The sequence below is a fragment of the Plutella xylostella genome, chromosome 8 (genome assembly GCF_932276165.1).
Source record: "Plutella xylostella chromosome 8, ilPluXylo3.1, whole genome shotgun sequence".
In the NCBI taxonomy this organism is placed as follows: domain Eukaryota; kingdom Metazoa; phylum Arthropoda; class Insecta; order Lepidoptera; family Plutellidae; genus Plutella; species Plutella xylostella.
This window is the reverse complement of record NC_063988.1, coordinates 7,164,959-7,190,552: the sequence shown is the minus strand read 5'-3', so window position 1 is coordinate 7,190,552 and position 25,594 is coordinate 7,164,959. Positions and strand designations below refer to the sequence as shown.

General features: G+C 38.3%; 2 protein-coding genes across 2 annotated transcripts; one reads left to right on the top strand and one right to left on the bottom strand.

Moving 5' to 3' along the window:
* Positions 1–85: 85 nt before the first annotated feature.
* LOC105393184 (transmembrane protein 19) lies at positions 86–3,258 on the bottom strand. Its single transcript, XM_038114956.2, has 6 exons — positions 3,096–3,258; positions 2,256–2,459; positions 1,866–2,114; positions 1,519–1,668; positions 944–1,264; positions 86–550 (listed from the first exon to the last, which is right to left on the bottom strand). The coding sequence occupies exons 2-6, from the start codon at positions 2,449–2,451 to the stop codon at positions 393–395; spliced, it is 1,074 nt and encodes a 357-aa protein (XP_037970884.2). The 5' UTR covers positions 2,452–2,459; positions 3,096–3,258; the 3' UTR covers positions 86–392.
* Positions 3,259–3,681: 423 nt separating this feature from the next.
* Positions 3,682–25,388, top strand: LOC105393191 (arf-GAP with coiled-coil, ANK repeat and PH domain-containing protein 2). Its single transcript, XM_048622398.1, has 20 exons — positions 3,682–3,863; positions 3,978–4,094; positions 4,316–4,489; positions 5,087–5,171; positions 6,147–6,290; positions 8,961–9,056; positions 9,754–10,007; positions 10,479–10,595; positions 11,058–11,225; positions 12,261–12,367; positions 12,593–12,681; positions 12,816–12,910; positions 14,041–14,160; positions 14,467–14,543; positions 15,544–15,663; positions 17,765–17,925; positions 19,129–19,242; positions 20,344–20,450; positions 20,792–22,053; positions 22,272–25,388. The coding sequence occupies exons 1-19, from the start codon at positions 3,811–3,813 to the stop codon at positions 20,946–20,948; spliced, it is 2,355 nt and encodes a 784-aa protein (XP_048478355.1). The 5' UTR covers positions 3,682–3,810; the 3' UTR covers positions 20,949–22,053; positions 22,272–25,388.
* The last annotated feature ends 206 nt before the right edge of the window (positions 25,389–25,594 follow it).

Here is a 25,594-nt window from a genome sequence, read left to right as displayed (position 1 = left end):
ACTCTCTATACGGTTTCCTACGATCAACTAACACAATGATCATACACCATAGACGTAACACAGGTGCGGAATCAAACTTCGCACACACAATAAAGCGTTTTATTGAGATTAAATAAATAAATAACATATTATGTTAATGTAAATAAGAAGTACTGCTAATTTAAGTACAATTTTGAAAGTATTTCTGATTGAGTTTTTACTCGATCTACTCCAAATAAGTTCATTCTTGTTGGAATGTTAATGTAGCATTTCGAAATATTATAAAAAATAAATAACTATAAATCTAAAAATATTGTCCGACACATCCAACCATTTTTTGTAGCTACCTTGAAGGGTGAAGTAGGTATTTCATTTGTAAAAAAAAAATCAATACAATCTCGTGATTACGATGATCATAACGGCCAGAAAGATTTGCAAATTGTGGGCATTAGTATGCCCATAATGACTGTGGTGATGAGATTGACGCTGTGGTTGTCCAGGATGTTGGTGCCACTGATGTGTTTTACTGTGACACTGGAATGGGACACGATCTTGCCATCTTTGTCTAATCCTGGAACAAAAAACAATGCAAGTTGTTAAACTTATAATTGAATAAACATGCGTATTACATGCGTAGTTGCGTACTGATCAAACAGTAGGTACCTAATCCATACCCATATAATAACTAAACAATCAAACATGCACACAAAACAATTTCACCCATATTAGTTACAGGGAAAACTGAAACTAACACGATCAATATACGAAATGAAATCAATTTTGGCCGTGGCATTTAGATGGTGATAATGTGAAGCTAAAAGAATATCTTTGTACTATTCTTTTATGTAAAGTAAGCCACATGCCCATTACTATTTTTTGTTTACCCAAGTACCACCCTATTTACAAACCATTATCCTCATTACCTAGAAAATTTAGTTATAATTAAATAACACAGAATATTTACCTGAAAACTGTAAAGTCGCCCCCATAATGGAGTCAATCAGGCTGCCTAGGAATCCAGCTAGCGCTCCGAAAACGATCAGTGGCCATTGCGGAGGAGCATACTGCCAGGCGGCTGCCTCGGAGAAGTAGAATAGTGCCAGGTACTGCGACAACCCCACTACCAACCCCCCGACAGTACTGCAGATTGTGCCAACAACTGTTACTCCTCCATTGGTACCCTTGGGCACTTGTTTGAAGGTTGTGACGAGGTAAGGGTCAGACTTGCCGAGCACTGAGCCCAATTCTGATGCCCATGTGTCGCCGTTGCAGCATGCTATTACACCTGTAATAAGAGGGATATTTGGTGATTTAGTGCTTTTAGAAGATTTAATTTGTTTCTATATTTATGATATTTCAGATTCTGCTGAAGCAATTATCAGTTATATTTTAATGGAGTAGAAATATTTTATCATATTATATTCATGAAACTACAAAATAATTAAATATTCTTATGCTTCACAATTTCATAAGTATTAGCCTTTGCTATAATGGCCAATTACTCATGAAGAAAATAATAAAAATACACAATAATCTCACCAAGTACACCAATAGAGAGCCAGGAAGCTCTATAGTCCTTCACAAAGTCGATGGGCCTCTCGGAAGCTCCAACATCCAGCAGATACAGCAGTCCCAGCTGCGTCGCCATGCCGCCATTGCAGAGCACCTGGATCCAGGTCCTTTGGCCACCTGGAATTTATACAAATAGGTAACTAACATTGTTATCAACTTATTAGGAAAAAAAATGTATTTATTTAAAACAATGTAGGAATGAATGCCCTTTTTTACATATTTAATTTAAGTATGTTATAGATATAACAGGAGTTATTATTAAAACAGAATTAAGTTAATTTTATATCATTGTATCATGATAATGATCAACTGACCTTCTTTAAAGTCTTCTTCAAATTTCCTCTTCAAATGTGACCGGAACTTTGTGGCTTTAGAGGAAGACAAGAACATAGTGAGCAGAGCCACCATGAAGCAGTAGTTGCTCAAAGTCAGAACAAAACCAACAATGAATCCAAATGCAGCCCCGCTCAGGACCACACTCTTCCTTCTGTACCCATACACTGCCACCATCATGGGTACAAAACATGCAGCTAGCCATCGCGCTGGTGATATCACTGTTGGTTCTGGAATAAAATAAATAAATATAGGAATTTTTAGCACATTCTAACATACAACTTGAATCAAATGTGTAAATTGAAAAGGAATTAATGGAATAAATTGGATTCTTAAAAATATATCTAAATTTTTCAGAGTAGAAAACTCACCATCATAACTGTGTCTATTTATAAATTTTGCATAAAAAATATTAATGATCCATAAAGACATGGATAGAGGTATAGTGATAGCACATATTAGCACAGTCAAGATGTGGCTGTCCTGTAGATTCTGTTTTGGTGGGGACGGTGGTGTTTGATTAGAAACCACATCTTTTGTCCGCAGGTTCCCATTTGCATATTCCATGGTATTATCTGAAAAAAATAAGTCTACAGATTAAATCTCTGTAAGCAAAAGAGGATCAATAACTGACTGAGTCTCTAATAGAGTACATAAGATCCAAATGTGTAAGTGATTAGAAGAAATCTATGAAACAGCAATTTACTAATTAAGTACTTTCTAATTGGTCATGGCATACCAGCAGCCTATGACTAGCAATATGTATTATGCATATGTATGCAAATAATAATAATAATAATAATAATAATAATAATAATTAGAAATTGAAACCTATCCCAACATTAATAAACAACTGTGATCCTTGGCCTTCTTATCTTTGACCTAGTAAACTTCATACATGTTGCATTCAAATTCAAGGTTACGGTAAAATCAAATTCGAAGCATAATTTTCCACTTTACAAATTCTTTAGATACATACTACACTAAATACTCAAAGATTTCTGTAAATCTGTATGTATAAATTGTATAAATATAAAGTTGGTTAGTAGGTCATCAAAAGTTTGGAGTAGGTACTCATTTTATATTTCAACTTTTCTTTAGCTGGTATTTGATGGTTGGTGGTGGTATAACAACTCAATTCTCGTTTCTAAAGGGGATTAAAAACAGGTTTAGGATTAAATGCACTACATTATTATATTATTGTTACTTACCCCAGAATTACTAAGTAATGATTGAAATTTCTTTTATAAGTTTACTTCAAGCGTAGGTATTTTGTTACATCTAAATCATTTTAATTTCTGTTACATGCATAGTTTTTAATACAATTTATAATTTACACTTTTGGTGAACTTTTTGTTTTTGATTTTATTGACATTGACAGGTTGACACACTTGACAGGTCGACATGCATGACATTAGCGTTGACATTTACATTTCTTTCGTCGCGAACGCAAAGAAATAGTGATAGTGGTCTAGGAGCCCTCAAAACTGTTTTCTTCGAATTCAGTTTGCTGCTTGGGCAATGATGACCATGTTGTGACCATGACGTACTTATGTTCCTTCATGTCTATGACTGGTTCGACTTCTTCTTCTCGTAGAGAAGTTCTTATGTTGCTTCTTATTGTATATATGTTGCTTGCACCGCACCGCACCAAGATAATCTGTTATTATTCTGAGTCCACTGAACACAACATCCGGGTTTTTCATGTTCATAGTATTTACATTCAGGGTTGCAAGAAAGAAAAACAATACAAGCAGCTGATAAATTAATCTGTGTCTCTGTCATATCTGTGACATAAAAAAAACATCAAAAAGTGGGTGTTTGTTTGTTGGTGTGTACGTGAAGCAAAAAACTTATTTTTATTTAAATTTAAATATTTTGAGTTGAGAAGAGCTCAATGAAAGTAAAACTGATAATAAAATCATTATGAAGCCTTTGATTGATTTCGATGAATGCCTAAGGGACTCCCCAAAATTTAGGTAGATAAATGCATAATCAATGAAAGTTATTTTGTTCCTCAATTGTGAATAGAAAGTGAAATCGGTATATCCGATACGTGATTCGGATGTAATTAGATTGTTTGTTTATTTTAGGGAGCAATTAGAGACTGAAGAAGCAAGCATAGACGCGTTGGAGCTCAAATTAGACAAAGTTCTCAAGGCATGTTGTCTAATGATTGAGTCGGGAAAAACATACATGACGAACAGAGGGTAAATACAGTTTAACAATATCAATTATAATTTTTAAACCTACTCTGAAGATGAACAACAGCCTGTTGATGAATACTAAATTAAGTGCCTTTTATGTATTTTGGCTAAGTAAAAAAATAAACATGTACCTACCTACATTCTGCTAAACAAAGCTGACCATCATAAATGCTCTAAAAAACAATTTTGTACCTTCATTGCTACAATATCTGGTCTAATTTCAGATCATTCACAAATGCACTATGGGACCTGAGCGGCTACTTCTCGGAGGACCCGCAGGTGATGGCGAGCCTCAACCGCATGATCCACTCACTGCAGGAGATGAACAAGTTCCACTCCATCCTGCTGGACCAGGTGTCCCGCACCGTCGTCAAGAATCTCACCGCTTTTGTTAAAGTGTAAGTTTTTAGATATTATTACCTTTAACTTACCTACATATTTCGAGAACATACAATTACAGGATTACTTACCATTTAAACAAGCTTGCCCAAATGCTTAGCGATCCACCTAAGACTAGACAGTGGGAGGGCTACCTTATCTAGCCAAAGTCTCAAACTAAGCTTCTGTCCAAGCCATAGCGAATGATTGGGTGCTGTTTATATCCTAGAGTTTACCATGATGGGAATGCATGATACTGTACAATATTTTTATAATGACTTCCTTTTAATGACTGGCAGTTTCTTGTCATAAATTACATAAAACTAGTTTATGATTAACATCTTTTGGAGCATAATAAAACATGTTTTTGTGTATTTATAATCATCTGTTGAAGTGTGTGCTCTCATTATTATAAGTTGTTGTTTTGTATACAATTATGTGTCATGCTCTGATTAACTGTGTGAATGCAAAAATTATGGTATAAATATTTTATTATTTCTTATCAATCTGTAATTTGTAAAAAATCCTTATGATAAAGTTGATATTTCAGGCCATCTCTTTTATAGGAAATAAATACTCATATTTCAATCAGAATTAATTTCTCAATTTTGTTGCAGGGATATTAAAGGAGTAAAAGAGAGCAAACATCATTTTGATAAAATCTCAAATGATCTGGATTTAGCTTTAAACAGAAACTCACAGGTAAATAATACATTATAAACTTCAAACCATTTTTTTATTAGGACACATGTTTGTGTAAAATGTGTTTAGTACTTAATAAACACATTATAATTGTATTTAAAAACCCAATAGCATCAACAACTAATTAATGAGTAAGCCACAATCACAAACTACTCAGCCCATTCATAACTACCGAGTGTGGGAAAATGTTACTCATTCAAATAATGCAAAATGAAAGGCCTTGTGTATGCAGCTAATGTAATCTTGGATTAATGATTTAAACTTTTTACTTGGCAAATAGGGGCTACGCAACTTATTAACCGAACATTATTATACAATCTACATTCTTTATTGCACTTACAATCAAACTGTGTCAATGAACCAATGTTTATATTGTGAGTCAAAAAGAGGTACTTACTAGGTGGTGTGATAAATAGATATTTCGAGATTTCATACTTCGCAAGCATCTTCAAGACAATTACAGAAAGAGTACTCTGTAAAACCCACAACTAAATAACAATCTTGTAATAAATAAACTCTCAGCCACACTATGCGCCGGATAAATCCTGGATAAGGAGCGCCAGACGTAAACAAAGTACAGTTGACACGTCACTTGGGAAGGCTCCTTTCTTACCCCAACCAATTTATAAGAAACTAGCTATTCCCGTGAGCTTTGCTTCGTCTTAAAACAGTTTTCGCCTAGGAATTTCGGGATAAATAGTAGCCTATGTTCTTTCTCAGGGTCTAGACCATATGTATACCAAATTTCATTCAAATCCGTTCAGTAACTTTGGCGTGAAAGTGTAACAGACTAACAGACAGACACAGTTACTTTCGCATTTATAATATTAGTTAGTTTAGTTAGTTTAGTATTTAAAACAGCCAGGAATAGAGAGCGCTGCAAAGAGCTGACTGCCAACCTCCAATGATGGAGAGGCACTATAAGAAGAAGTTAGTATAACTAGTCTATGGTATAACCTCCCCCCTTCCCTTCAGGTGTCGAAGCACAAGCCGCCGGACGTGGAGGAGGCGGTGAACCTGCTGCTGGCCACTCGCTCGTGCTTCCGCCACACGGCGCTGGACCACGTGCAGCGAGTGACCATGCTGCAGGCGCGCAAGCGGCACGAGATCCTCGCCACGGTAACATTATGTTAAATGTTTTAGGCCGCGCCCCGGCCCTGTAGCACAGGGCGCTAATAAGACGTGACAAAAGTTCTCCGTCGCGCTCACTCTTGAGGCTGCACGATGTGAGTGAGGGCGATGCAAAACTTTTGTCCCTATCTGTCTTAAATGCACCCCGTACTAGCGGGGGAAGCGGGCAGTGCGAGCGGAGGTACGCGCGTCCTGATCAAGTTCATAGACATTTGCGTGAAGCTGCTCACGACGATAGTGGTGCAAGCAGCGGAGCCCGCTGGCGTCCAGGACACGGCCTTGGGTTGCGCGCTTCACAAGTAAACACGGAAGCCCTATATGATAATCTCGACTTCCTTTTAGTGTTTCTGTCCAGCTTTAATTCCGACCGTCCGCCGTGCGTTTGCTTGTCTGCAAAACCTAGGTTACTGTAGCTTTTAAAAAACAATGTATTCCATGAATAAGGTAGAAGGTACTTTATCTTGCTCGGGAACATTTTATTTCCTCTGGTTGAACGAGAATGCTCAAACCTATTTATTTTTATTACTCCGCTGTATCTGACTAGGCTTACAGTCTTAGACAATAGTAGGGCTTCGTTTTCAAATAGCCCTCCTATTAACTTTCACACGTGTAACGAACTCACTTTAACATGAACAGCATAGATTTAAGGCTTCATTATAACTAATCTATTTCCATGTGTAGTTTTAACATAGTAATTATATGTAGGTAGCTATATGGCGTAATAAGTGAGGAACGCACTTCGGCCGAATATTTTGTGCTAAGTGTTGCAGAAAAGGTCCTATAATAATCACTAATCCTAAAGGAGTTCATAAAGTTGCTTATTTTAAAGAAGTAGGATATAAAATATTCATAAATATAGGTCAGTATGTAAGTTGCATTATAGTTCTACGTCAACATTTTTGGAACTGTTCAATCTAGTTAGCATTAACTAAGTTATTATGTAGATTGTTTATTTTAGTTCTAATCTACATTACTTTCAAGAGCAATTTAGTCTACATCTCATAATAATGAGGTAAGTAGCGTAACCTGTGATAACGCGATAATCCGGCTTACGATTATCATCAAATCAACATGACTGTTTTTATTTGCGCGATCGTAAAACCGTGAAATACTCTAGATTGTCTAAATATACTTATCTATATGCAAAAAATATACATATGTGAAGAATGTTTAAAGCTAAGAAGATCATGCCTAATATTTTGAGGCTTCACATGACTGATATTTAAAGTGCAGTGAAATAATAAATTGATGCAACAATTTTAAAGTCATAATTAAATTCAATAATAAAAAACTGCATTGTATCACTTACTGTGAACTGCCGGTAGTTTTTATTATATCTACCTTGCCACGCGTAGATGCGCGTCTGATTCATAAAATGATTGTATTGTTTTCTCGGAACATTACTATTACCCGGCTACCTATCTATCTACTTGATGACGGATTTGATAACGAAGGACCTAAGCAGTACAATCTCGACCATAGAAAGACGTGGACCATAGTATGGTTTGTTTTGGTTTGGCTGCAGATATGTACCTAATAAATAACTAAATAAATAAAGTCTGCAACTTCGTAGGTACTTAAAACGTATTATATCATACGCGTACCTATAAACCAACTTAAAGGTATACTACTTAGAGCCTGCAAAAAGTTGTGCAACGTAGATCTTTCGCCAAATTTGTTGGTCGGATGTCAGTCTCTTCGAAACCAGTGACCTATTGACACGTATAGGCGAGTGTTGTGGTATTTTACTGCGCAAGAGTTGGTTCTAACTCTACCTCAAGAATCTAGTGCGTATTGTGTGCCCAGAAAACAAAAGAAAGGTAAAAACTACAGACTACATCTAATTATTTATTCACCATTAGTTACAGCTGTATAGGTCCCGGGTTACTTTGCATATCATCAAACTGTACATTAACATTGTGATTCGATGCAAAGAAACATAATAAAATGCAACGTTATTTTACTTGCAAATTGTTGATGTTTTTATCTTAATTGTCCCAACACTGAACTTGTCTGCTTTTGTGAGCCGCTAAAAATACTTCATCACCCTCACACCAACAAATTTGTGTTGAGTTGTTGACTGAACCGATACCATAACTGATGCGCAATGCCACCGGCTGTAAATAAATAAAAGTATAAACAGATCGCCCACTTGCAATAGATGATTCACAACACAAGGCTAACCAAATTACGTCAATGCCACAGCATTAGCTATGGCTTACCTAAGCAGTTACAATGATCATAACTCGTTTGGTACAGGATTAGATACATCTAAACAATCATTATTTTATAATTTGTGTTATTGATAGTTAATAGTTGTAGCTGTAGCAGAGTGTTTAATTAACATATGCAAGTATGTAAGAAAATTAAAGTAAACTTTATCATTTAGATAAGCTGTAATGCCTGTAATACAATATTCTATTCTATTTCTAGTCTACTACTTTCATAAAACTTGTATTCATAATGAAAAGAAAGCATTATGCGAATACAGATACGGGAAAGTAGTAGAACAAGTAACCAATTTCTTGTTTACAATTAAATTGATAACGCCCCTCCTTTCCTCTTCATTTCGCATCACACAGTGGCTTTATAGGCGTTCGTCAAGCCGCATCTTAGATAAGTGTGATAAGTGGTGACATAAATTTGCGTTTGTTCCAGTTCCTGTCGTATGTACAAGCGTGCTGCACCTACTACCACCAGGGGGCGGATCTCACTGAGGACTTGGAGCCGTTTCTCAAAACAACTGCTGAAGAGGTAAATGTTAACTTAGATTATTAAAACGTTGTTATAATTGATGCGTGGTACCCCTTTATTGGATTATCTTTTCGTTGGCCTCTTTCTAGACTTCTAGACTATTTAAATAACCATAATATTATGTCCTGTACTCCACCTGTTAAAATTATTATTTATAACTGAATGCAATGAATAGAATAAACTTTTTACATTCTGTTATAAGTAACTTCTTAGGTTGACCCATATACAAAAATATGTTAGAGGAAATAAAATGCTCTATGGGACCGTAAAAGTAATAGTTAATGGAATCTCATAAAGTGACCCCAAATTTCTCATGACCCATTTTTCCAGCCGAGTAACTTTGACATCGTTTTGTGAAACGACTCTTTTTTGTCTCGCTCAAAACCGTTGTCATACTCGATTTCTATAACGGTCCCCTAATTGCTAGTGCATTTTAGTAAAGACTACTTTACCACTAGTACTTTTGAAAGACTTTAACACCTAATCACGTGCTTACAATTTGCAATACGAACCGTAACTCCTAACGCACAAGATCTATTTCCCTACAAAACTCGTCTACCAATCAATGCTCAACCAACAGATGTAATTTCACAATCATAACAACCCAAGTTTTAAGACCGTCAATTACACTGATGAGTTCTCAAAAACGTTTTACTTATTCCGCTAATAATTCGCGCCGTATAATTGCCACTTTCAGGTAACAACAATGCGTAACGACACAAAAATACTCGACAAAGAAATGGAGAATCGCCACACTATAGTGAATAGTAGGGACACAGTTCTGCCTAGCTGTAAGACTGAGGCGGAGAGTGATAGCAAGGAGGGGTTGGGGAGCCCCTGTCTCAAAAATATGCCAAGGATGCAGGGATACCTCTTCAAGAGGACGTCAAATGCGTTCAAGACGTGGAACCGGAGGTGGTTCTATCTGTACGATAACCGCTTGGTGTACAGGTTTGTGGATGTTTTATTTTGTTGTTTATGTTTATGTTGATGATGTTATCGTTGGTGTTTGTTGTTTTTGATGTGGTTATTGAGTAGTTTAATGGGTGTGTCAAGTAACGTCAAGTGCATCGGAGATTGAACAAGTGCAGATAAGTGCTATTAACAATATACGTGGTATGAATGGTATGATAATTATAATATCATGAATCATTTTATCAAAAATCACAACCGGGATCCGAATGCAGAAATATGTGTTTTTAAAACAATAGGTATCCTCCCCAAATGGGAACCGTCTTCACAACAATCGGAGTGTGTATGTTAAACCCCTGCGCCATTGGTTCATCAAACAGTAATCTGTAATGGTCCACTCCAGAACATAGGCATCTCCCAAAGAGCACCATAAAACTCATTCAACTAGTACCGGTTGACATTGAGGTCAGCGGAGAGCGTCCCACTAATAATAACACATGTATATTCTAGGAAGCGCACCGGCGAGCTGCACGTGACCGTGATGGAAGAGGACCTGCGGCTGTGCACCGTGCGCCCGGTGACGGACGGCGAGCGCCGGCACTGCTTCGAGGTGCTCTCCCCCTCCAAGTGAGTACACTGCACTCATGCACCGTGCGTTCGCAGGGGTATGGGTTTCCGAGGTGAGCGGAATGTGTCAAGAGTTAGCAATACCATTGGTGCGCGCTATGCCGATCGTTCCCATTCCCATTGCTCTCGTTTTATTTAAAGCTTTTACCCGCAGGGTTTTACTCTGGATGTCCTAGACTAAAAGAAGCCAAAATACCTAATCCCATTTTCAGTATCGGTTCTCCATGAATTTTGTGTTTAGCCCACTTATTACGGGAAAAATAAAAAAACCGAAAAATGCCAATGAAATATAAATTTTAACTACTTGTCAGTAAACCTATATTTATATAAGTAACTTTTTTGTGTGTGTCTTTAAAGGAACAGTAGTCATAAGTGGGTAAGGAACAATTTTTTTTTTAAAATGTTTATATATAAAAAATATACACACAAATATGTAAAACATATCCTTAATCTCGCCAACAGAAGCCACATGCTACAGGCGGATTCCGACGAGATGCTGAGCAGCTGGGTGGCGGCTCTGCAGCACGGCATCCGCGCCGCCATCCAGCAGGGCCGGCAGCCGGACTGCGCGGACACCAGGACCACCGAGCGACAGCAGCCGACACACCAGGCGCAGGGGCGGAAACTCAGGTGAGACAGACCACTTACTAGGATAGAGAGCCAGGTGCAAGTACTTACACCCCCACAGAGAATAGAATAGACCAGTTACTAGGAGCAGGGGAGAAAACTATATTAAGACAGCCCATTTATCAGGCACAAGGGAGAACACTCAGGTGAAACAAACCATTTAAAAGATGCAGGGGAGGAAATTTAGGTGGTTTGACTCAACAATTTGACTGAAGAAGTAACTACCAGGTAAAGGGAAGAAAACTTAGGTGAGACTACTCAACAGCTAGATTCCATGGATCGTTAATGAAGCGAGAATGCCGCTACCATATCGGGTACCGGGGTGAAACCTTAGGTTTTACCGACGGCTGGATTCTATAGACCAGCGATATCGGGGACCTTAGGTGAGACAACGACGGCTGGATTCTATATACCAGCTATACAAATGTGAAGACAACACAAGCACTCAACAGCGGCACTAGGTGGCGGTTGGGTCGCGGCATCCGCGCCGCCATCCAGCAGGGCCGGCAGCCGGACTGCGCGGACGCCAGGACCACCGAGCGACAGCAGCCGACACACCAGGCGCAGGGGAGGAAACTCAGGTGAGACGGACCAGTTAAGAGGCGCAGGGGGGGAAACTCAAGTATGGCAGCCCACTGCTCACTTTCTAGGCTCAGGAGGGTAACGAAATCGATTATTATAAAAAGATATAAAAACGTTACGAAATTTGCGTATTTTTTATAGAAAACAAAACTTATTCATATATTGCCTCTAGCATATTCAATATGAGGCGTTTTTCTTCAATCTTCATCAAATTGCATATACTTATCACTGCTCGAAAGATAAGAAAACACACAGTCAACATGCAGATTCTATAGACATACACATTTTAGTGCGCGTACATAGAGAAACCGTCCATAATGGCGGCCGGCGAATTACTAATTATAAGAAATGACACCATATTCGTATTGTTTCTCCGTACCCGTGTGCGTTTTATATGTAATTTAATTCTTATCGTTTATCATAAACATAAACATTATTTATTAATCTTGTTTCCAGGATATGGGAGCAGCTGCTCAGCATTCCCGGCAACAACACGTGCTGCGACTGCGGCGGCGCCAACCCCGCCTGGGCCAGCATCAACCTCGGCATCACGCTCTGCATAGGTAATCATCAGCATTGCTGCATAATATGCGTCATCCAAGGAAGAGGTCTCTTTGAGGGAGTTAAAATAGATTTTTATTGGACAGTTAAACGAAGGACCAAATTAATTGACGGATCCTTTCACCACTGTGGACACAGCCCTTTCATTGTCACGCTGTGTGACTTAAATTCTATACCAATATGTATATCTAATGATAGGTATATTTTTATATTATTTTCGATTTCAGAATGTTCCGGAATCCATCGATCGCTCGGCGTACATCACAGTAAAGTGAGGTCTCTAACGCTAGACGACTGGGAACCAGATATCATAAAGGTGCGGTAATTATTTTAAGAGCCTTGAATAAAATAGTGACTCTTGATTATAACATTCAATATGAAGTAAATTTGTAGGTATATAATTTTACACACTTTTACAACGTGAAGATAAATTCTGTCATTCCTTTCCAGGTGATGGCGGAACTTGGGAATACAATCGTGAATCGAATATACGAGGCCAATGCAGAGGGCACCACGATAACACGCGCGACGCCAGATTGTGATAGGTAACTATAAAAATTATCTTTTATAACACGGTGTGGGTCAAATGTTTTTTTAAGTTTATACTAACATTTAATTTAAATGGGGTTTTATTAGTAGTTGTCTATACAGGTGCAAATGACATGCTCCCGCAAAATTACCCAACAAGCTCTTGGGAATAGCTACTGTCAAGTAGCTATTCCCAAGAAACATACCGATATTGACTTTATTTATAATCTGTGGAATTTTGTACAGAATCACCAAGCACTGCTACACCAGGTTATATGCGCGTATACCCTGAACATATTCCATTCCATCTAAATCTATCATATAACATAGGGTATTTCTCATCGCCAGCCCTATGATCAGCGTCTCTCATTTTACAAAATGAACACACTGCATGATAGGAGAATGGTGAATGACATTAACTTCCTACGAAAGGTGATAGAAGGTAGAATCGATTCTGCATTTCTCCTTCAGAATGTAAGCATATCAGTCCCATACCATCTTCCTAGAAAACCTATCTCAAAAATATTATTTGTTCCGGTAACCAAAACTAACCTCGGACAGCAAACACCACTCTTCCGAATGAGCCAGGAGTACAATTTTACTACCACTAAAATACCCGATCTAGACATATTTGGTAAGAGTAACCTGAAAAACAAATTGCTCAACCACTTTTATAAGAAATAATAATATTATGTATAGAATAGATAAATAATTTATTGAAGACGTACTATATTAATAGCAATATTAACAAGTAGCTACCAATTCTATTATTGTAATGATTAATATTTGTTAAAATTAAGTTTTTTTGATTGAAATTCAATTTAATTATACCTAAATAAGTTATATTCTGAAATTTGTAATTAATGTATAATTTTTTTTCCCCAATAATGTATTTAATTTATTTTAATTAAATTAATTTTGTTTTGCATTGCATGTAAGAATAACCATTATATTTATATTGTTTTTGGAATTATGTATCGTAATTGTTAGATATTAATTAAGATTTTATTTAATGAATGATGTGGGTACCTATAATTAATATGCATGTATAGACTTAAGTATATTTGTGAATGTTAATAAGATGATTTTATGTGCATGTTGTTGGTACTCCAATGTAAATAAATAAATAAATAAATAAACATTGCAGGTCGGTCCGTGAGACGTGGATCCGCGCCAAGTACGTGTCTCTGCTGTTCGTGAAGGAGGTGGCGCCGGCCGAGCCGCAGCGCGTCGGCCGCCGCTGGTCCGTGCGGCGCACTAGACGCAGGTCAGTACGTGTCTCTGCTGTTCATCAGCTGATAATCGTCTATTAACGTAGTAACAGACGTCCTGCTGGACATTTTAATATGAACGCCACAACGATATCCTTGTAACCCAACCTCTACAGCAATCTGTCTAGTTTGGTCGGTCCATTGACTGGAGTCCCACGCTAGATTTCCCAGTTTTATATTTGTCGTAAGTTGTGGTAAATTTTGGATTATGCATTGTATTTAACACTTTGCCACTAAATTCTTAAACTGAGTTAGACCTTCATATAGTTTCGACCTATAGTATTTATTGGTATGGCTTGCAGGAATCGCAACCCGTCTGCCGTCCCTGAGACCATCAGCGATCACAGCGAGAAGAGTGATGTGAACAGTAATACTAGCGGTGAGTGACAGTCAAAATACTCATGATTTTGATATATTATGTAATATCGGGAAATATCTCCTTCCCGATTTTAAGATATATCCCGTACGCAACTTGTTGTGCGTGCATTTTTGCTATGCACACTTTCTAAGCTTTAAGGCCATCGGCCGATTCCCCAATAGTGCATGCGATTTAGAACGCACGGATTGTGAGAACTATGTATGTATCATTTGACATGCACCCTCGTGGTTTTACAAGGTGAGCCTGAGTAAAGCCTCCATACTTTGTTATTCATCCCATTATTCCCATTGAATTAAGATCCAAATAATTATAAACAAACAAAAAACCCGACTGCACGCTAAAAAGATGAAAACAAGTCCAAATGTTATGTATGTATAAAGTATCGTAGGCAGGGACCAGCAGAGGGTTCACCATTTAGCTGAATGTTACTTAGAAAACGGCCTTGTGTGGCGATCAAGTTGGTCCCCGCCTGCGATACTTTCCATTAACATTGGGACTTGTTTTCATCTTTTTAGCGTTTTATTTGTAACTTTTTAGTTGTTTTTATTTTATGAAATTTTACGTCAGTAGTCGGGTTTTAGTTCATGAACATTTTTTATTTCTATAATTTTGGTGTTTTAATTTAAATACCTACAATATGCATATTTTTGTAATATGCAAATCAAGCCCTTTCATTTGATACCCCACACGTCATAGTGGGAAAAATATTATTTTTTCGATCATCACGTTATGTCCTCTAGAGGGCGCTATGTACATTTTAATGTAACGTCACATAGCCCATAACCTTCGCGTCATCAATACGCTTCTAACAATACCTCATACATCAAAATCTATCAAGCCGTTTAGGCTACAGGAGGGAACAAAGAAACAGACAAACATACATACATACAATCGAAAAACATTACACTCCTCCTTCGGCAGTGGGGTAAAAACAACGACGCATTAAAACATTTGAACTATCTCTATCATCAAGCTATAACCTCTGGTCCTATCTCCACAGTGTCGGAATCCAGCAGCGCTGTGCTGATGATCGGCACGGAGCTGTGCTCGGAGCGGGAGATAGACCTCAGTCTGTCCAGCGACCACGATTCCACTGAGGGAGAAGACGTCGCTAATGAAGGTATATCGTTTGATACTATAGATATTATTTTTTATTTCGAAAGTTATACAGGGTGGCCCAAAGAGTGACGTCCAAAGGAAAATGTTTGATTCCTTAGGTCAAGGGGTAGCCAAATCACCCCCATGTATGTTCAGCAATTTTTAGTAGTTTAGGAGTTATGATTTTTTTTCAAATTTTTCTACGAAAATCGACCTCAGTGGATTAATTATGTTTTATAATTTTTTTGGATAACTTTTTTAAAGTATTTTTTATTTTTGCGGCATCCTCTTAACTTGTTCTTTTAACCATAAAAGTTTCAGCTTCCTAGCTGTAATGTAGGTTAGTTATTTTTATATCGAAAGTTCAAATTATATCATCGAGCTAAACTGCTCTGAATTTTCTACTTGAAATTAAAAATTGAACTAGATATTCTCATGGTCCCTTATTAATTTTAAAAACTCCGCAATGTTCCAAAATTACAAAAAAATCAAAATAAACTATTGCTCAATGGGGTATTATTTGGAAAAAAAAGCCTTCAAAGGTACCTGGGTGGAAATTACCTAATTAGTAAATTGTTTCAGAAAGTTGAAATATTCCTGTCATATCATTACTAAGGACTAATTAAGATAGAAAATGTATCAAATTAAAGGGAAAAATAAATTATTTACTTTTTTTTTTAATTTAAGTTACATTTTTTAATGTAAATTCTTAGTAAAATGTTTTAGTGTGAGTTATAAGATTTATGAGATAATTTTATTATTAATAATAAGTAAATAAACTCAAATATTTTTTTTACACATTTACTCACAATAAATTTTCAAAATGGCGACCTCCCATAGCAATACACAACCTACATCTACGCAAGAAATTTTCTTTAAGTCAAAAAAGTGACAAATGTAAAAAATATGACATCTGTCAAAAAGTTAAACATGTCAAAAAAGTAACTTTTCTCAAAAATGTGACTTCTGTCAAAAAGTGACATCTGAATGAAACAGAGAAGCGTATAGGCGACTTAAAGAAAATTTCTTGCGTAGATGTAGGTTGTGTATTGCTGTGGGAGGTCGCCATTTTGAAAATTTATTGTGAGTAAATGTGTAAAATAATTATTTGAGTTTATTTACTTAGTATTAATAATACAATTATCTCATAAGTCTTACAACTCAGACTTAAACATTTTACTATGAATTTACATTAAAAAATGTAACTTAAATTAAAAAAAATAGTACTTAAATAATTTTATTTTCCCTTTAATTTGATACTTTTTCTAACTGAATTAGTCCTTAGTAATGACATAACAGGAATATTTCAACTTTCTGAAACAATTTACTAATTAGGTAATTTCCACCCAGGTACCTTTGAAGGCTTTTTTCTCCAAATAATACCCCATTGAGCAATAGTTTATTTTTATTTTTTTGTAATTTTGGAACGTTGCGGAGTTTTTAAAATTAATAAGGGACCATGAGAATATCTAGTTCAATTTTTAATTTCAAGTAGAAAATTCAGAGCAGTTTAGCTCGATGATATAATTTGAACTTTCGATATAAAAATAACTAACTTACATTACAGCTAGGAAGCTGAAACTTTTATGGTTAAAAGAACAATTTAAGAGGATGACGCAAAAATAAAAAATACTTCAAAAAAGTTATCCAAAAAAATTATAAAACATAATTAATCCACTGAGGTCGATTTTCGTAGAAAATTTGGAAAAAAAATCATAACTCCTAAACTACTAAAAATTGCTGAACATACATGGGGGTGATTTGGCTACCCCTTGACCTAAGGAATCAAACATTTTCCTTTGGACGTCACTCTTTGGGCCACCCTGTATAGTTAGACATTTTTTTTTATAATACACGCTTTGCCTTAACAATAATCTAAATGAGCGCCATTTAGATTACTGTTTTAGCAAATCGTGTAATATAAAAATAAAAAGTAAGAGTTTGGTTTCTATTTACCAAAGTCGTAGAAAACTTTTGTTCTGACAGAGTCCTGAGTTTTGAAGCAGCTGTGAACTTTTGAACTGTTCAAACTGCCCCAAATTTTACTAAAAACATCAATCAACTTACACAATCATGACATTACAAAGCATTAAATTCACAATAAAACTGTTTCAAATCCACAGAAGAAGACATCTCATCGCTCTGCCCGCAAACCATCCTGTACCGGGCGGCTTTAGCGCACAATCTGTCCGTGATGACGTCAGCGCTGGCGGCGCGCGCGCACGTCGACGCGCGCGTGACGTCACACCGCGGCCGCACCGCGCTGCATGCAGCTGTCATCAGCGTACGTGTAGCTGTAGATATACAGGGTGTTGCATCCTGTATGTGTATCTAAAAATATACAGGGTGTTGCATCTAGCTGATATACAGGATGTTTCATGTAGCTGATATACAGGGTGTTCCATGTATCTTATATACAGGGTGTTGCATCTAGCTGATATACAGGAGGTTCCATGTAGCTGATATACAGGGTGTTGCATCTAGCGGATATACAGGAGGTTCCATGTAGCTGATATACAGGGTGTTGCATCTAGCGGATATACAGGATGTTCCATGTAGCTGATATACAGGCTCTTGCATCTAGCGGGAATACTGGGTGTTCCATGTAGCTGATATACAGGATGTTGCATGTAGCTTATATACAGGGTGTTGCATCTAGCGGATATACTGGGTGTTGCATATAGGTATCTGATATAGGTACATGGTGTTATTGACCATCCTGTACCGGGCGGCGCTGGCGCACAACCTGTCCGTGATGACGTCAGCGCTGGCGGCGCGCGCGCACGTCGACGCGCGCGTGACGTCACACCGCGGCCGCACCGCGCTGCACGCCGCCGTCGTCAGTGTATGTAGCTAGAGATATAAAGGATGTTGCTATGGTGGTATACTTAAGTCACGTGACCATCAAAGTGTCTATATGAGGAATCTAAAGAAGCAACATTTTTTTAAATTCACGATTTTTTAAAATTGTTTATATTGACCCCATGAGTTTTCCCCCTTTCCGATTAGTATACCACTTTGGCAACAACCTGTAGATACACACCGGTGTTGCATCTAGCTGATATACAGGGTGTCGACGCGCGCGTGACGTCACACCGCGGCCGCACCGCGTTACATGCTGTCATAAGTGTACGTGTAGCTGTAGATATACAGGGTTTGGTGTCCACTGCTAGACACTGAAACACCCTCCCTAGGAACTCTACAACCAAAGCTACGACGGTTACAAATATTTTCTACGATGATACTTCCGGCTTTATAACGGTGGACCAGTCCAAGGCAATGGTCTGTTTTTGACCATACGTCTAAATACATCTCGTCATGCGCTATAACTACAGTGTAAGTCACACAAGTGACCGATTCAGAGGGCACAAAATTTTATAAAACAATTTTTTATGGAAAATAAGATTAAAATTTTATGTAGCCTATAAAGTTGAATTTATATTTAGAGATTGCTATATTTTATAGTGTATGATTATATATTTTGCAGGGCTCAGTGATGGCGTGTTCGTTCCTGCTAGTGAACGGAGCTAAGCTGAACGTGCAGGACGACGACGGCAAGACGCCGCTGCACCTCGCCACCGAGGCCGGACACACCGCGCAGGTTTGTACATGACCACGATGATGATGATGATGATGATTATGTCTGACCGGGTTTGGTCACGGCGACTGTTGCGGCGGCTAGATCCACTGCTCCATGGATCCCTGATCGTCTGACTGAAGGTATAGTGCCTGTAGTTTATGACCAAATCGTCGGGAATTACAGGCACTATAAAACAATACGTAGTTTAGAAAACGGGTATCGTGTTGCGGCTGGGGAGGGCGTCGCTTGTCAGCCCTCATATGAGTGATGGCGTGCTCGCACGGACACACCGCGCAGGTTTGTACCTACATGACCACGATGATGATGATGATGATGATTCTGTCAGACCGGGTTCGGTCACGGCGACTGTTTATTTATTATAAAAACAATAATGCTTAACAGCCGCGATTATTGCTAGGTAGTACAACAATTAAATGTATTTACAAAATAGAATTTAGCATTCAACAAATACAATTAATACAACATAAAAAAAAACTAAATTAAAAATATATATAAATTGAGATCATTTTAAACAATAAATAACATATATCTAGGAACTAAGTACAACTTTACATAGCCTAATAAGAGCAGGTAATGTAGTCTGTTGCGGCTGGGGAGGGCGTCGCTCGTGAGCCCTCATATGAGTCATGGCGTGTTCGTTCCTGCTGGTGAACGGAGCTAAGTTGAATGTGCAGGACGACGACGGGAAGACGCCGCTGCACCTCGCCACCGAGGCCGGACACACCGCGCAGGTTTGTATATCACCATACCACTTTGATATTGACAGAGTGAGATGGGTGATTTCAGTACTCGTAAAACAATTTCAGTACTCGTTTGTTAAAACAAATAGAGTATAGAATCGGTGACTTCGTACGAGCGAATGAAAACAAGGCTACCTTTCCCCGCTCCCCGTACCGCAACCTGATTCACAGTGCGCCTCAAAACTTACTGCTAGTAGAGGAGCAACGTACGACGACAGACAGACACAGGTGACCACAGGCCTCATTGGATGCGACAGTTTTCTAATATCTATCAATCGGCCTGGTCTGATAAATAAGGGTAACCTATAAATTTGTATTGTTATTATTATTCGCTGACTGTAAAGTAACATTCCCTCCCCAGGTGTGCCTGCTACTCCGGTACCGCGCGGACCAATCCATAGCCGACAACGAGGGCCTCACGCCGCTCGACGTCGCCGTCAACAACGCCAACGCCGACATCGTCACGCTGTGAGTGGACATTTGGAATTAATTATAAGAGCTTTTGGGAGGTATTGCTTGTGGCCATAAAGTCATAGGTTGTAATATACTTAGGGTTTTACATAAATAAAGTATTTTGAGCCTAAAGTTGAACATTAATTGTAATTTTATAGAAAAGTATAAAGTAGTACTTTAAAACCGTGTGTATCGACTGCGCACGGCAAACCATCGAACATAGGCGTTGCGCAATATAGGTACGGCTCCACCACAGCTCCAATTCGTATAGGTTTGCCGCGGTCGAACATGGCTTAAGATTATGAAATGAATCCCTCAAATGAAATCATAGTAAATATCCTCTTATAATTCCGCAGGCTCCGCCTCACAAAGCTGAACGAGGAGATGCGCGACAGCGAGATGTCGTCCAACGACGACACGTACACCTCGGTGTTCCGAGACTACACGCAGCTGGCGCACTCGCACCCGGAGCGGCTGCAGCGCCGGCACAACAACAACGAAGGTACAGTGTGACTCACGGAGGATGGCGTCCAACGACGACACGTACACCTCGGTGTTCCGAGACTACACGCAGCTGGCGCACTCGCACCCGGAGCGGCTGCAGCGCCGGCACAACAACAACGAAGGTACAGTGTGACTCACGGAGGATGGCGTCCAACGACGACACGTACACCTCGGTGTTCCGAGACTACACGCAGCTGGCGCACTCGCACCCGGAGCGGCTGCAGCGCCGGCACAACAACAACGAAGGTACAGTGTGACTCACGGAGGATGGCGTCCAACGACGACACGTACACCTCGGTGTTCCGAGACTACACGCAGCTGGCGCACTCGCACCCGGAGCGGCTGCAGCGCCGGCACAACAACAACGAAGGTACAGTGTGACTCACGGAGGATGGCGTCCAACGACTACACGTACACCTCGGTGTTCCGAGACTACACGCAGCTGGCGCACTCGCACCCGGAGCGGCTGCAGCGCCGGCACAACAACAACGAAGGTACAGTGTGACTCACGGAGGATGGCGTCCAACGACGACACGTACACCTCGGTGTTCCGAGACTACACGCAGCTGGCGCACTCGCACCCGGAGCGGCTGCAGCGCCGGCACAACAACAACGAAGGTACAGTGTGACTCACGGAGGATGGCGTCCAACGACGACACGTACACCTCGGTGTTCCGAGACTACACGCAGCTGGCGCACTCGCACCCGGAGCGGCTGCAGCGCCGGCACAACAACAACGAAGGTACAGTGTGACTCACGGAGGATGGCGTCCAACGACTACACGTACACCTCGGTGTTCCGAGACTACACGCAGCTGGCGCACTCGCACCCGGAGCGGCTGCAGCGCCGGCACAACAACAACGAAGGTACAGTGTGACTCACGGAGGATGGCGTCCAACGACGACACGTACACCTCGGTGTTCCGAGACTACACGCAGCTGGCGCACTCGCACCCGGAGCGGCTGCAGCGCCGGCACAACAACAACGAAGGTACAGTGTGACTCACGGAGGATGGCGTCCAACGACTACACGTACACCTCGGTGTTCCGAGACTACACGCAGCTGGCGCACTCGCACCCGGAGCGGCTGCAGCGCCGGCACAACAACAACGAAGGTACAGTGTGACTCACGGAGGATGGCGTCCAACGACGACACGTACACCTCGGTGTTCCGAGACTACACGCGGCTTGATATCCGATTATGAACTAGTAGAGAGAAGCATGTCAAACAGTGAACCGCGATTATAGCCAAGTGGAAAATTAACTCGCAGACATCGAACATCGTCCAATTTCAGTACTATATGTACTTAATTATATATTTTTCCTTTTGCAGGTGAACAATCCAGTGAATGACAGTGTGAGAATCCAGCGCGGCGCTTGTGGCTGTGGTGAACCGACTGGAAGTTCTCGACCGTGTGTTATTTGTAAGTAGGCTTGTTTTAACTGTACAGGAAAATGAGTGAGGACCTACTGGAAATTGAGGAATAGAAAGACTTCAGATCATACGAAAATCCATTAATTGTTTCCTCAGTTTGAAGTCACGCCTCTATAATTAATGGTAGGCCAAATAAGGTTTTGTATTCAACGTATTACAATCAACACCATAAATAAGTAAACTTGCCAAACATCTACCACTTCATTTTTGTACCTTGTTAAACATCTTAGACCACCAAAGAAGTTTCTTCATGCATGCTATTTGACAAGGTACAAAGTATACATATTTATGGAGTTGACTGTACAGTTGAAACGGTAGGTATATGTGAGAATGTTTTGTATATTACGAAGTTGCTAGTTCATAGTTTAGTTTATGTTAGTGGATTTATCGTTATGGTTATTGACTTATATTGCATTAATCATAGCTTATCGCGAATTTATTATTCTCAAACAGATTTTAGCTGCAAGCAATCTGAGTGTTTGGCTGTAAATGTTATAAATTGTTTAATTTAGATATATTACAAAATTATGTACTGTATTTTATTTTACACGAGTAAAGATTTTGTCTCAATTGTTACTATTTAATTCACCGTTACTTTTTGTAACAGAAATAAGGACTTTTATGATCACAGTAGGGATACAAATCTTAACTCTTGTTGATATATAGTAAGAAACATTAGTTGTTCTAGGCGGTAACAACACAATCGTATTAAAAAAATGTTCCTCCAATCACAGACTGTGGTTTTAACCCCTGACGTAAAAATATGGGTGTTCTATATTATGAGGCTTTTTTGTGAAATTTATAACACTCAACTGTATGTTTCCGCCAAATTTATTTAATCAAATGACTTATAAATGAGGCCATGAGGTATATTCTTCCATTATTTTGGAATCAGACATGACCAATGACCATAGGTATATCAACAACCAAAAATTGTTTAATCCTTGTAACAAGTAGTAAAAAAATGCCAATCCCTTTGTAATATGCAAGTTCGCTTTATAATAATCAATGTATTTTAGATTTATGTAAAACTGTTTTATAAATATGGGCCATATCTTACTTTTATTTTGGTGGAGTGATAATTTTAGTCAACCAAAGATTTTGAGTATTTACATTATCTGGCTGGATATATTAGGAATAATGCTTGTATAACTTTTAGCTCATGGGCCTATTAAGTCTACATAGGTACATACATTTATGACTTAATTGTACCATTTCGGATTAGGCCTTGATTTATCCCGCTTCCACAAACATTCCTGTAAAAATGTTTTAATCGGTTTTTATTTATGTACAAAACTCATTCCTCAAAATATTAATTAGCATTTAAAATACTATATTTTTATTAAGTAGTAGAATTTTATTATTCATGAATCTCAACCAAAGTGTTAGATGCACTTCTACATATTTTTATATTTTTACCTTTTACCTTCGCATAATGTTTACAAAATAAGCAATGAATTTTATAAGTAAATTGTTGGTCTTTCCAACACGTATCTTAGTTACAAAGACACTTGCCAATGTATTTTTCGTCAAAATCTTATGCCATATACCTATTGAATGTGTAAAACACTTTTTATAGTATTCTATACTCTGCTCGTAGATATAACTTGCCAGTGGCCACTTCTATGATAATTAATAAAGAACAATATTCATTATAATAGACAATGATATCAACCAACTAAGATGGTTATACATTTCCTTGCATAAAAAATACGTTATTGATTGGTTGATGTCATATTATTTTAAGTGTATCTGCAGTTGGACAAACTATGGTATTTTAGATTGACGGTCAGCAAGGCAAGACGGTCATGTTATAAGTTGCTTTTGCACTTTTGTACCTCAAACTAACTAACAAACCATCAATGTTTGAATGAATATAAGTTAGTCTGTTAGTTTGGGTACAACAGTGTAGTCACTTATGGCTCATCCCCACTACCGTGGAATGCCAATAATTACCTTGCTGGGCATTATAAAGCTGACTTTGTAAGTCAGAGTTGAAAAAATGGTCTTCCTGCAGAATTGCTTTTATAAATAATTAACCTTGCACCTATCTATACTACAGTTATCACATTAGATAATAGAGTGGGGCACTGCCCTATTTGTTAAACATTTTCTACGAATTTATCATTTTGTGATAAAATTTCCTGCAAGTTTTCTACCGAGTTTTTCTGAAATAAATCTCTTATAGTGATACTTACTGTTTGAAGCTTTTAAATGTTTATAAAATTTATGTGTATGAGATGTAATCTAAGTACAATCCAATCATTGGATGCCTATAAAACAACGATGTTAATCACATGTAGGTATGTAAGTACTTAAATATTTCACAGTATATTACTTGACATAATTATGATCTAACTCGGTACAGCTGTGCAAGATTGTTCTACTTTAATATGTCGAATTTACTTCAGCTCTCGCCGGATACAAACTTGTTGAAAAAGGAGACCTCTAACTCTGAATATTGCAATAGTTAATATTGATATTGATATTATGATAATCATATTTTATTGTTGAATGATGAGTTGATGATTAAGAAGTCTAATGGCCCGTACACAAGACAGCGAATCGGCGTATCGCAACTCTCCTATGGAACATCTACGAGTGGGACAGACATTTTTAAGGTGCTACTTTGCGTCGCAGTCTTGTGTACAGGTCCCAATAGAAGCAGTTACTGTAGCATCAAATTAAAATTAGGTTCAGTCAAAACCTAAAGTTCTAACGCAGGTCTTTATCATAAAGGTGCAAATTGGTAGCTGAAGCTATTTGGCTGCAGCAGACCTTACAATGTTAGTTTCATTTATTTATGTTTTGACAGAGCTAATCTTAAAGTGGTGCTTTAGTATTGCCCTGTTTCGCTTACGAGATCAATTAATTCAACAAATAAAAATATAATTAATAAGATTTTTGATGTTTATACACAATGTGTCAATACTCTCTATTATGGTAACGTTGATGTATAGTTGTACGCCTACATAATCTAGGATATACATGAATAAATATAAAATTATGAACGAATTATGTGTTTTTCTAAGAGGTATACAATAAAAGAACAATAGGTAATGCTCAAAATAGTTTATTTAAAATCGAAAGATTAACCCACAACCGAAAGAAGAAAGATAGGTGTATTTTCCATTGGTAAAACTGAATATTAATTATTGTATTTATTAAAATGTGCCAAAAGTTTAAAACAAATTACAAAATATTGATGGTAATTTATGATG

Bases quoted from the DNA above. Each gene is read 5' to 3' on its own strand.
- LOC105393184 (XM_038114956.2), bottom strand. From the start codon at position 2,451: ATGGAATATGCAAATGGGAACCTGCGGACAAAAGATGTGGTTTCTAAT. The intron at 1,669-1,865 runs GTCAGTTGATCA...TATAAATTCCAG, and splicing joins TGAAGAAGACTTTAAAGAAG to GTGGCCAAAGGACCTGGATC. The intron at 1,265-1,518 runs GTGAGATTATTG...CTCTTATTACAG, and splicing joins GCTCTCTATTGGTGTACTTG to GTGTAATAGCATGCTGCAAC.
- LOC105393191 (XM_048622398.1), top strand. From the start codon at position 3,811: ATGAAGCCTTTGATTGATTTCGATGAATGCCTAAGGGACTCCCCAAAA. The intron at 14,544-15,543 runs GTGAGTGACAGT...CTATCTCCACAG, and splicing joins TGTGAACAGTAATACTAGCG to TGTCGGAATCCAGCAGCGCT. The intron at 19,243-20,343 runs GTTTGTACATGA...TTCCCTCCCCAG, and splicing joins AGGCCGGACACACCGCGCAG to GTGTGCCTGCTACTCCGGTA.